At 43.2% G+C, this 12,869-nt stretch overlaps 1 protein-coding gene across 1 annotated transcript in view; it reads right to left on the reverse strand.

Moving 5' to 3' along the window:
* Positions 1–1,815: 1,815 nt before the first annotated feature.
* Positions 1,816–12,869, reverse strand: part of LOC308512416 (centriole and centriolar satellite protein OFD1-like) — a gene marked incomplete at both ends in the record, with an annotated part of 60,659 nt that continues 49,605 nt past the window's right edge. Inside the window, 3 exon segments of the mRNA XM_081082175.1 lie at positions 1,816–1,881; positions 10,752–10,904; positions 11,560–11,711. Of these exon segments, the coding sequence (XP_080938301.1) occupies positions 1,816–1,881; positions 10,752–10,904; positions 11,560–11,711 (371 nt within the window).

The raw sequence follows: 12,869 nt of genomic DNA on the forward strand, positions 1-12,869 counted from the left end.
AATGTTCTCACCACAAATATTTGATAATTATATGACATGATGCAGGTGTCATTGAATTCCATGGTGGCAAACATTCTGCAGTAGTGTGCCAAATGAACACATTATATACCTTACCTTAAACTCACAATCTTCTGTCAATTTTATCTCAATAAAGCTGGAAGAAAAATAATGTTATCTAAGAGCTGTTGCAAGAGATGTCAAATTCTTGGTGGCAACATGAGTAAATGTTTTGCTTATGCTAATTGTGACAAAAAAAAATAGTGCTTAAATTCTTTCAATTACTTTCCAAAATATTCTTCAATAGCCCTGGCTGATGTGGCTCACTTGGTTGGAGTGCACCAAAAGGTCACAGGTTTGATTTCTTGTCAGGGCACATACCCAGGTTGCAGATTTGATCCCTGGTCAGGCACGTAGGGGAGGCAACCAAATTGATGTCTCTCTCTGTCCCCGTCTCTAAAATTAAAAAAAAACTAAGAAATGAAAAACATATTGTCAAGGATTAAAAATACTTCAAAGATACATTTCTTAAAGCCTAAAGAATAACACTAAAAAGCCTTATCATTTTGTTGTAGAACTCAAGGGCTAGACAAGTATTAATGGCAAAAACAATTCAGCTTAGCTTGTATTTGTAAAGGAAGATGATCCACTCCAGGATTTTCATGGAAGGACTGACCAGATAAATCCTTCCTGTGTTAGGCTGGATTTGGGTGAAGTGCATTTTCTAAAGGCCATTCTGGAAGAGCTTCTAGGGGCTGAGCCATTCCCAGTCCTGGGATGTATTCCATAGAAGCAGCTCCAGCACAGCCCAGGCTAGAGGCAGCGATGCTGGTCTAGACACCTGGGTCCTGGCTGCACAACTGGATGGTCACAAGACCTTGGTCAAGTCTCTAACCTCTGTGTCCCACGTTCCCTAATCTATAAAATGCAGGCAGTCACACTTCATATGGCTGATATGAGCATTAAGTGAGTTAATACAGGTACAAGTTTAAAGAATACCTGACACACAGTCAGTAAGTGCTCAGTAACTGTTACCTTTTCTTCTCAGGGTTTGGGTTCATTCTCAAGACAAAGATGTCAGAAATAAAGCCCAGTGTACTATGCTGTTTCTGGCACCTAGAATGAAAAACCTTTGTCTTTATTTTGAGGGACAAATCAGAAGGATGGTGCTGGGGAAGATGGCCTCTGGTTTGACAGGCAATAGCCCAACTCTGGAGAGCAAGGAACACAGAAGAAACGACCAAAATGCAGTCCGGAAATTTGACCAATAACATGATTTTCAAAGAAATATCTAACACAAAAATGAGGAAAAAAACACGTAACAGCTCATTCTAGTGTAATGAAAGGTCTAAGTATGAGGAATTCTGATTATTTTTAATTTTATACACTAGAGTACCAAATTAAATGATGAAAAAGAAACCACCCTGTATTAAACAAACATTTTTTATTGAGAATTGTATTTATTACATTGTGTTACATGAGAAAAAAGCTGGGCAACACAGGTGGTTACCAGAAGTCATCTGGTTCTTCATGAGACAGCCCTGTGAAACTAAATTAGAGAAAGACAAAAATTTTAAAAATTTGTTAAATTCTTGTCAGTTCATTAGGGGACCTTTCTAATGTTCTCATTCCTTTCCTAATCAGTAGCCATATCATAACTTCAAAATGTAAAAGATTCTTTTGGCAGTCAGTAATTTTGATTAATTCAATAGTTTCTTAGAGGCAGACCTCAACATATGAACAATGCTCTTGGGCTAACAAAGTCAGCAATGTGATGAATGATTTGCATAAGAACACAATGTTGGGGAAAGCATACCTTTAATTTTTATCACTAGGGAGCAGCTTGTCCACTTGTGAGTCTTCTCTGACACTCTTTATTGAGCTCTGAAAAGAGGAGAAAGAATAATTTTGAAATTAGAGGTGTATTAATGTATTAATTTTATTAAACAACTAGGGGCCCGGTGCACTAAATTCGTGCACCGGGTGTGTGTGTGGGGGTAGTGTCCCTCAGCCCAGCCTGCCCCCTCTCACATACTGGGAGCCCTCAGGCGTTGACCCCCATCACCCTCCAATCGCAGGATCGGCCCCTTGCCCAGGACTGACGCCTCTGACAGAGGCGTCAGGCCTGGGCAGGGGACCCACATTTCCCCCCATCACTGGTTCTGCCCCCAGCCCAGGCCTGATGCCTCTGGCCCAGGCGTCAGGCCTGGGCAGGGGACCCCCAGACCCCTCCGATTGCTGGCTCTGCCCCTTGCCCAGGCCTGATGCCTCGGCCAGAGGTGTAGACTCCCATCACCCTCCGATCGCCTGATCAGCCCCTTGCCCAGGCCTGACGCCTCCGCCAGAGGTGTCAGGCTTGGACAAGGGACCCGCATCTCCCCCCGATCACTGGCTCTGACCCCCCGCCCAGGCCTGAGGCCTCTGGCCCAGGAATCATGCCTGGGCAGGGGACCCCCATCTCCCTCTGATCGCTTGCTCCACCCCCTGCCCAAGCCTGACACCTCTGACCCAGGCTTCAGGCCTGGGCAAGGGGACCATCATATCCCCCCAATCCCAGGCTCCGCCCCCCACCCAGGCCTGATGCCTCTGGCCGAGGCGTCCGGCCTGGGCAGCGGGGACCCGCAGCGGCAGCAGCGCCGTGATCCCCCGTTCTGCCCCTGCCCAGGCCTAACACCTCTGGCCGAAGCATTAGGCCTGGGCAGGGGACCCCCAGCTCCCAGTGGTTGCAGGCTCCGCCCCTGCCCAGGCCTAACACCCCTGGCCTAGCCGTCCGGCCCGGGCAGCGGGGACCCGCAGTGGCAGCGGGGGGCGCCGCCATTGCGCGGGCTCCGCCCCTGCCCCTGCAGGACGCCTCAGGCTGAGGCATCCGGCTCGGGTAGCGGGGACCCGCAGCTGCAGCGGCCCCGCGATCATGGGCTCCGCTTTAGGCACAGGCAAGGGACCCCTAGCTCTCGGGACTGCCAGTTTCGACCGTGCCCAGCTCCCATTGCTGGCTCCACCCCTACTTCCTGCTATCACTAGCCAGGGTGGCAAAGGCGCCTGATTTTCAGATCATGGCTGGGGGGCAGGGCAAAGGTGGCCCCAGGGCCACCTTTGAACTGCCCCCCACCTCTTAGCTCCCCCCTGGGTTTCCCATCACTGTCAGTGGCAGGGAGCTTCTTCCTGCTTTCCCTTTCGCCTCCCTGCATGTGCCTACATATGCAAATTAGCCGCCATCTTGTTGGCAGTTAACTGCCATCTCAGTTGGCAGTTAATTTGCATATAGCCCTGATTACCCAATGAAAAGGGTAGTGCCGTACGCCAATTACCATTTTTCTCTTTTATTAGTGTAGATTTTGATTTCTCTGAAACTCTTAAAAAAATGATTTTGAAAATATCAGAAGATCACAGACATTCCAGAAAACTGGGATCTTAACCCAGCCAAAGGAATGACATTTCAATTTTTCAATTTTATTTATTATTTTGTTAGCTTTTGTTTTTCTTTTTTGTCGTCCCACCCCTTTTTTTTGTTTGTTGCTTTTATTCTTTCTTCTTTCTTTGTTCTTCTTTTTTTGTTGTTTGTTCCTTTATTTCCTACTTCTGTACACATTATTTTTTTCAACCACGTGAGCAAAAGACATGTGAGCGGTGCACTCTTGTCCAGGGAGCATTAGCCCCGTGAGCAGCCTGCGTCGAGCCAAAGAGAGGCAGCCTCATGTGGCCTGCCCCTATCCAAGGAGCAGCAGCTGTGTGAGCAGCCCGCTTCCCCGTCTGAAGAGCAGCAACCACATGAGCAGTCTGACCTGTCCGAGGAGCAGCAGCTGAACAAGCATCTTGCCCTTGTCCAAGCAGCAGCAGCCGCACAAGCAGCCTGCCCAATCCAAGGAACAGCAGCTGTGTGCCCATCCGAGGAGCAGCAGTTCTGCAAGTGGCCTGGCCCCATTCGAGGAGCAGTGGCAGCCGAACCCGGTCCAAGAAACAGCAACCACATGAGCAGACCGGCCACATCTGGTGAGTGGCAGCTCTACACAGCATGCACCGGAGGAGAAGAGCCACAACAGCCTGCACCTGTCTGATGAGCAGCCGATACTAGGAGCAGTAGCCCCACAAGCAGCCCACCACAGAGGAACAACAGCAGCATGCAGCCAGCCCCCAATCAAGGTTCAGCGGCCACGTGAGCAGTCCGCCCCAGGTCAAGGAGTAGCAGCTGCGTGCGTAGCCAGCCCCAACCAAGGAACAGCAGCTTCGTGATCAGCACATCCTCTGTCTCAGGAACAGATTCTGTGTGTGAAGCCTCCCCCCACCAGCCAGAGGAGCCACCACAACTGTGAACAGCACCCACCAGAGGAGCTGCTGCCAACTGAGGAGCAGCTGCTACAATAACCGCCAGAGGAGCAACCACAGCCCGAGGAGCCACTGCCACCCAAGGAGCAGTCGCTGAATGACTCAACATCTAGATATGTCGGTGAGATCAAACATGGGTACACAAAGAAACCCCCGAAAGAAAGAGAAGGAGGACTCACCAGAAAAGCAGCTAAGTGAAACCGAGGCATGCATGACAGAAAAAGAATTCAGATTAAGGGTCCTAGAGTGCATAAACCGGATGAAGGAAAAACTCAACAACTTATGCAAGAAGCAAGAAGAAACAGATAAAAAAAATCAATAAATTATGTAAGAACCAAGAAGAAATGAAGAGTGATATAGCTGCAATAAAAAACACCATTGAAAGTTTCAACAGTAGACTAGGAGAAGCGGAGGACCAAATTAGCGAATTAGAAGACAGGGAAGCAAAACTCCCAAACTGAATTGCAATTGGTGAAAAAAAAATAAAAGACAGGAGGAGAGCCTAAGGGAGCTATGGAACAACATGAAACGAAACAACATGCGAATAATAGGGGTGCCAGAACAACAGAAAGAGGAACAAGACTTAGAAAACCTATTTGAAGAACTAATATCAGAAAACTTCCCTGAGGAGGGGAAGAAAAAAGAGTCACACAAGCACAGAGAGTCCCAAACAAGGTGACCTTAAAAGACCCACATCAACACACATCATAATTACCATGGCAAATGTTCAGGACAAAGAGAGAATCTTAAAGTCTGCAAGAGAGAGACAGAAAATTACATACAAGGGATCTCCCATTAGATTATCATATGATTTCTCAACTAAACACATCAGGCCAGAAAAGAATGGACGGAAATTTACACAGTGATGCAAAGCAAAGCAATGAATCCAAGAATACACTATCCAGCAAGACTATCATTCAAAATTGAAGGGGAAATAAGAAGCTTCACAGACAAAATAAGGCTAAGGGAGTTTATCAATACCAACCCAGCAATGCAAGAAATGCTAAAGGGATCAGTGTAAAAAGAAGAAATAAAAAGCTCAGAAAGAAAACACACAGAAAAAATAGAAATGGCTACAAACAAGTACCTTTCAATAATAACTTCAAAGGTAAATGGACTAAATGCTCCAACCAAAAGACATCGAGTGGCTGAATGGATAAAAAGAAAAAACAAACAAAACAAACAAAAAAAAAAAAACAAAAAACATGACCCATACATTTGCTGTCCACAAGAGACTGACCTCAGAATCAGGGACTCACACAGACTGAAAGTGAAGGGATGGAAAAATATCTTTCAGGCAACTGGAAATGAAAATATAGCTGGGGTAGCAATACTTATATCTGACAAAATAGACCTCAAAGTGAAGGCCATAATAAGAGATAAGGGAGGCCACTTCATAATACTAAAGGATTGAATATACAGAGGATTTAACCCTGAAAAACATATATGCACTCAATACAGAAGCACCCAAATACATAAAAAAAAAAAAACTCCTGGAAGATATCAAGGGAGAGACTGACAACAATACAATCATAGTAGGGGACTTTAATACACCATTGACATCACTGGATAAATCCTCTAGACAAAAAAAAAAAAAAAAAAATGGTAAAGAAACAGCAATCCTAAATGACTCACTAGATCAGATGGACTTAATTGACATCTTCAGAACATTTCACCCCAAAGCCACGGAATATACGTTCTTCTCAAGTGCTCATCGGACATATTCAAAAACAGACCACATACTGGGTCACAAACAAAGTCTCCCCAAATTCAAGAAGATTGAAATCATACCAAGCATTTCCTCAGACCACAAGGGCATAATACTAGAAATAAACTAGAATAAAAACAACTCAACATTTTCAAACACTTAGAAATAAAAACACTTAGGAGCTGAATAGCATGTTATTAAATATTGATTGGGTTACCAATGAGATCAAAGAAGAAATTAAAAACATCCTGGAAACTACTGACAATGAAAACACAACAATCCAAAATCTATGGCACACAATGAAAGCAGTCCTGAGAGGGAACTTTATAGCTCTACAGGTCTATCTCAACAAACAAGAAAAAATGGTAGTAAATCATTTAAAACTACCTCTCAAAGAATAAGAAAGAGAGCAACAAGGAAAGCCCAGAAGGAGCAAAAGGAAGGAGATAATAAAGATTAGAGCAGAAATACATGACATAGAGACAAAAAAAACAATACAGAAAATCAATGAAACCAAGAGCTTGTTCTTTGAAAGGATAAACAAGATTGTTGAACCTCTAGTCAGGCTCACCAAGAAATAAAGAGAGAGGACCCAAATAAACAAAATCAGAAATGATAATGGCGAAATAACAACAGACCCCAGAGAAATACAAATGATTGTTAAAAAATACTATGGACAACTCCACTCCAACAAACTAGACAACCTGGAGGAAAAGGACATATTCCTAGAAACATACAACATTCCAAAACTCAATCAGGAAGAATCTAAAAATCTCAAAAGGCCAATAACTATGGAAGAAATTGAAGAGTCATCAAAAAGCTTCCAGCAAACAAGAGCCCAGGACCACACGGCTTCACAGGGGAGTTTTACCAAACATTGAAGGAAGAACTAAAACCTATCCTCCTCAGACTACTACAAAAAATTAAAGAGGAAGGAACACTTCCAAGCTCATTTTATGAAGCCAGCATCACCCTAATTCCAAAACCAGGTAAAGACAACACAATGAAAGAGAATTACAGGCCAATATCCCTCATGAACATAGATGCCAAAATCCTCAACAAAATCTTGGCAAATCAGATCCAGCAGTACATAAGAGAGATCATACACCATGAACAAGTAGGATTTATCCCAGGGATGCAAGGATGGTACAATATCCGCAAATCAATAAACATGATATACCACATAAACAAATTGAAAGAAAAAAACACACAGTCATATCAACTGATACAGAAAAAGCATTTGACAAAATTCAACACCCATTTTTGATAAAACCTCTCAGCAAGGTAGGAATAGAAGGATCATACCTCAACATAATAGAAGCCATATATGACAAACCCACAGCCAACAGCATACTCAATGGGCAAAAACTAACACCATTTCCCCTAAGAACAGGAACAAGACCGGGATGCCCACTCTCACCACTCCTGTTTGACAGTGTACTGGAAGTATTAGCCACTGCAATTAGACAAGAAGAAGAAGAAATAAAAGGCATCCAAATTGGAAAAGAAGAAGTAAAACTGTCTTTATTTGCAGATGATATGATATTATACATAAAAAAACCTAAATACTCCATCAAAAAACTATTAGACTTAATAAATGAATCTGGCAATGTAGCAGGATACAAAATTACTGCCAAGAAGTCTATGGCATTTCTATGCACCAATAGTGAACTTACCGAAAGAGAGACTTAAAAAGCAATCCCATTTACCATCGCACCAAAAAATACTAAGCTACCTAGAAATAAACTTAACTAAAGAGGTAAAAGACCTCTATTCAGAAAATATTCATGTTCTTGGATTGGTAGAATCAACATCATTAAAATGTCCATAATACCCAAAGAAATGTATAAATTCAAGGCACTTTCCATTAAAATACCAATGGCATATTTCACAGACCTAGAACGAACTCTCAAAAAATTCATCTGGAATAAAAAAAGACCCCAAATAGCTGCAGCGATCCTGAGAAAGAACAATGTAGGTGGGATCTCAATACCAGGTATCAAGTTGTATTACAAAGCCACTGTTCTCAAAACTGCCTGGTACTGGCACAAGAACAGACATATAGATCAATGGAATAGAACAGACAGCCCAGAAACGGGCCCGAACCAATATTCTCAATTAATATTTGACAAAGGAGGCAAGAACATACAATGGAGTCCAGATAGTCCCTTCAATAAATGGTGTTGGGACAATTGGACAGATACATGCAAGAAAATGAAACTAGACCGCCAACTTACACCACACACAAAAATAAACTCAACATGGATAAAGGACTTAAATATACGACCAGAAACCATTAGAATATTAGAAGAATCCAAAGGCAACAAAATCTCAGACATATGCCAAAGCAATTTCTTCACCGATACAGTTCCTATGGCATTGGAAACTAAACAGAAAATAAACAAATGGGACTACATCAAAATAAAAAGCTTCTGCACAGCAAAGAAACTATCAACAAAACAACAAGAAAACCCACTGCATGGGAGAACATATTTGCCAATGTTATCACCGATAAGTTTTTAATCTCCAACTAGGGAACTCATACAACTTAATAACAGGGAGATAATCCAATCAAAAAATTGGCAAAGGACCTAAATAGACACCTTTCAAAAGAGGACATTCAGAAAGCCAAGAGACATATGAAAACATGCTCAAAGTCACTGAAATCATCCGAGTGATGCCAATCAAAACAACAATGAGGTACCACCTCACACCTGTCAGAATGGCTATCATCAACAAATCCACAAAACACAAGTGCTGGAGTGGATGTGGAGAAAAAGGAACACTCGTGCACTGCTGGTGAGAATGCAGACTGGGGCAGCCACTATGGAAGACAGTATGGAGTTTCTCAAAAAACTACAAATGGAACTCCCATTTGACCCTGTGATCCCACTTCTAGGAATATATCCCAAGAAACCAGAAACACCAATCAGAAAGGATATATGCACTCCTATGTTCATAGCAGCACAATTCACCATAGGTAAGATCTGGAAACAGCCTAAGTGCCCATCAGTAGATGAATGGGTTAAAAAACTGTGGTACATCTACACGATGGAATACTATGCTGCTGTAAAAAAGAAGGAACTCTTACCATTTGCAACAGAATGGATGGAACTGGAGAGCATTATGCTAAGTGAAATAAGCCGGTCAATGAAGGAAAAATACCACATGATCTCACTCATTTATGGATAATAAAGACCATTATAAACTTATGATCAAAAATAGATACAGAGGCAGAGCTGCCTCAAACAAACTGTCAAACTACAGCGGGAAAGCCGGGGAGGGCTGGGTGGCTGGAGAGGGGTGACAAGAGATCAGCTGAAGGATTTGTATGCATGCATATAAGCATAACCAATGGACATAAGACACTGGGGGTAAGCGAGGCCAGGGGATTGTCAAGGGCGGGAAAAAAAGGAGACATATGTAATACTCTTTATAATACTTTAAGCAATAAAACAATAAAAAATACTAAAATAAAAAATAAAATAAAATAAAATATCAGAGAGGAATGGAGAGGGAGAGATAGAAACATCAACAATGAGAATCATTGATTGGCTGCCTCCTGTACGTCCCTCACTGGGGATCGAGCCAGCAACCTGGGTTATGTGTCCAGACCAGGAATCAAACTGTGACCTTCTGACTCATAGGTCAACACTCAATCACTGAGCCATGCTGGTTGGGCTGAAAACTTTTTGAAATATACAGTAGGTCCTCGGGTTATATCGCGACATAATGCGATTTTCCTCGTTAAGTCGGAACCCACCTATAGAATCACCTACATCACTCACATGGAGCACATACACAGCAGTAATGAAGTGAAAGAGTAAAAAAAAAAATTAAAGCAAGATAACAATTCCTGACTTTTACTTGTGGCAGATAATAAAAAACAAAGCACATATGTACATATGTCGAAATGACGGAACTTTTTTTTATTAACACTGTAAATGGGAGATAGTGATGTAACCGCAAAACAACATACATCGAGTTCAACGTAACCCGAGGACTGCCTAAATATAATTTGAGTCCAAAACGTTGACTTTTAGATGTGAAATTTACCAAGCACTCTAACTGTCCTGTGCGCATTCTCAATAGCCATAGTATTCTAGACTTATGTAATATATTAGAGGCCCAGTGCATGAAATTCGTGCACTCAGGGGGTCCCTCAGCCCGGCCAGAACCCTCTCACATTCTGGGAGCCCTCGGGGGATGTCCCACTGATCGCTTCGCGATGCTACAGAGGTGGGAGAGGCTCCCACCACCACCGCTGCGCTCGCCAGCCATGAGCCCTATGGGAGCGCACTGATCACCAGGATGCAGCTTCTGTATTGAGCATCTGTCCCTGGTGGTCAGTGCCCATCATAATGACTGGTCATTCTGCGGTTCAACCATTTGCATATTAGGATTTTATTATATAGAATTCATGTCTCAGATAGTACCAATCCATTTGTTTTTCATTGATAGCACTTTCATTCTTGTTCTGAAAATAATGAGATAGCTCCAATTTTACAAACCTTACCAATCAAGATCTGTTCACTCTTTGGCCCAAGCAAAGGAGATAACATTTTGTCAGAAGTGTAATATACATACGACTTGAGGCTCCATTTGAATTTTGGATTTCCTCTGCTGTTACCTTTTGTCTCCAACTCCTGTCCCAAGGTTTTCTAACAAACCACAGAAGCCCTCACATCCTCACATACAGACCACTGGTCCATAGCATCAGTACCTTATCCACCTTCTTCAGGTCTTGGTCCTTTTGGGTGATATGCATGTATTTCTTTAAAGCATATTCACCACAAACAGATTTGTCTTTCATTTCCTGAGCACTCACTTCTAATTCTTTCTCCATTTCCGTCTTGAAAGACTCTTCAATAATCTGCTGTAAATAGATGACCAGCAAAATAGGAGATACACATATACATTTTAAAAACACATAGTACTATAACTCTGTTTCTTTATGTGACATGTGCATGACAGAAAACTGTTTCATTCGTTGCTACTATCAAAGTGGCACAAATATATCATGTAATGAAGAACAGGAATTACTGTGCCTAAAGTGTCTGTGTTCCAGATCAAATGAGCCAGGAATTCAAGGAACATGATACAGAAGATTAATCTACGTAAGGTCCAGCAGGCATGAGAAGTAGCAGGGTAATCCATCTGCCTGGGACCAGAATCAGGACATAGAAAGTCAAAGACAATGAGGAGGGAGGAGGGCAGGGCAGCCTGAGGAAGCCACCAGATTGGCAGCCACCTCCCCCAGTTTCTTCTGGTCCTAGCCAGCTGACCTTGAAACCCCTTACACAGGGAAGTTCTACAGCAAAGCAGAGTCCATCTCCTTTCCGAGTGTGTTTTCAGGAACATGAGAATGCATGCTCACAGACTTGCAAAGCTCCCTTTTCCTATGAGACTCCTATTATGCCCATGTACAGCCCTTTTCAGTGGGCTTAAGCACAGGAGAGGATTGGGATGCCTGCAGCAAGCTTTTTAAAAGTTACCTACTAGCATGGAGAACTGAGCTATGCTTATTATACCTTTTCTCGATCCAGTTTTTCTAGTTTTCTCCGTTCTCTTTCCAAAGCTTTCTGTTCATTCTGCCTTCTTTCTTCTCTCAGCTTCTGTTCTTTCAGCAGGTTCCATATTCTTGCTTCTTCACTCTCTTCTCTAACTTCTTTCTCATCTGCACCTAAAGAGACAGAAAATAAAGAGCAGAGGCCCAGGGAGACTGCTCGACTCTCAGTTGATTGTGTTGGCCTGCTGATCCATCTTCATGGTCTCGCAGCCTCCAGCCCCACACCTGGCACAGCATCTGCCTTTTACTTTACTTAGATGAAAACAAGTCACCCTTGCCATGAACAACTTCAACTGTCCTCCTGCCACAACACATTTCCTTATCTTCCTCACCCCTTCTTCTGTACTCTGCCCTTCGCCAGCCTTGCATTTCTGCCTCTATCCTCAGTTGTAACTCTCTATTCAGGATTCTAACTTAAACATTAGTCTGTATTTATACAGCAGTTGTATAACTCTTCCCCTAATTCCCACAAAAGCAATCGAGCCTCTCCCGCCCAGAACAGTACAAAATTAGTACAAAACCAGCACCCCGCCCCTGAACCCCCCTAGTCATCTTACCAACATTTCCCACTTGCCCTGGGCCGATCCCTTCCTGGAGTTTTAGCTATTACCTCTGCCCTGATCATTCTCACATCTTTTTCTCTAGCACAGATCTCTCCCCGAGTCTCATCCGCATTTCTGGCCAGTTCCCTACCATCAACACTTGGAAATCCCACAGCATCAGCTTCAGACCTGAAGTTATCATTCCTGTCCCTTTTTATCATGCCTTTCTACACTACATTCACTCATCCACCAGGGCTTACAGGCTCTAACTCCCCCAGATACTGCAATAAGACTACCTCTCACCTTTTACCTGGACAGCTGAGCTGAAATAACCTAATCAATGTGCTCACCCTGACATCAGTCTCTCTGCCTTCAAGCAACCACCATCAGCAGCACCCTTCATTTCCTGAAAATAAGACCTGGATTTCTGTTGCTGTCTCTGCTCTGGTGGTGTCCACACCTTCTTTCCGGACTGACCTGAAATAGTACACTACTTCTGCACTGGGAACACTGCACCTCCAGCAGCAGACTCATGCTACCTGGGTATATTTGTGCCTCCCTTGCTCTGTGCTTTGCTTTCAATCTCTCCCTAACCTAATACTCACTTCCTCCCACCTCTCCCACACAACCCCACCACTGAGCAAGCGCCCAGGACCCTGAAAAAAGAGATAAACGAACAGAAGAATATACCATGTTCATGGACTGGTAGAATTAATATCATTAAAATGTG

Source organism: Myotis nattereri (genome assembly GCF_964212035.1).
Source record: "Myotis nattereri genome assembly, chromosome: Y".
Classification (NCBI taxonomy): domain Eukaryota; kingdom Metazoa; phylum Chordata; class Mammalia; order Chiroptera; family Vespertilionidae; genus Myotis; species Myotis nattereri.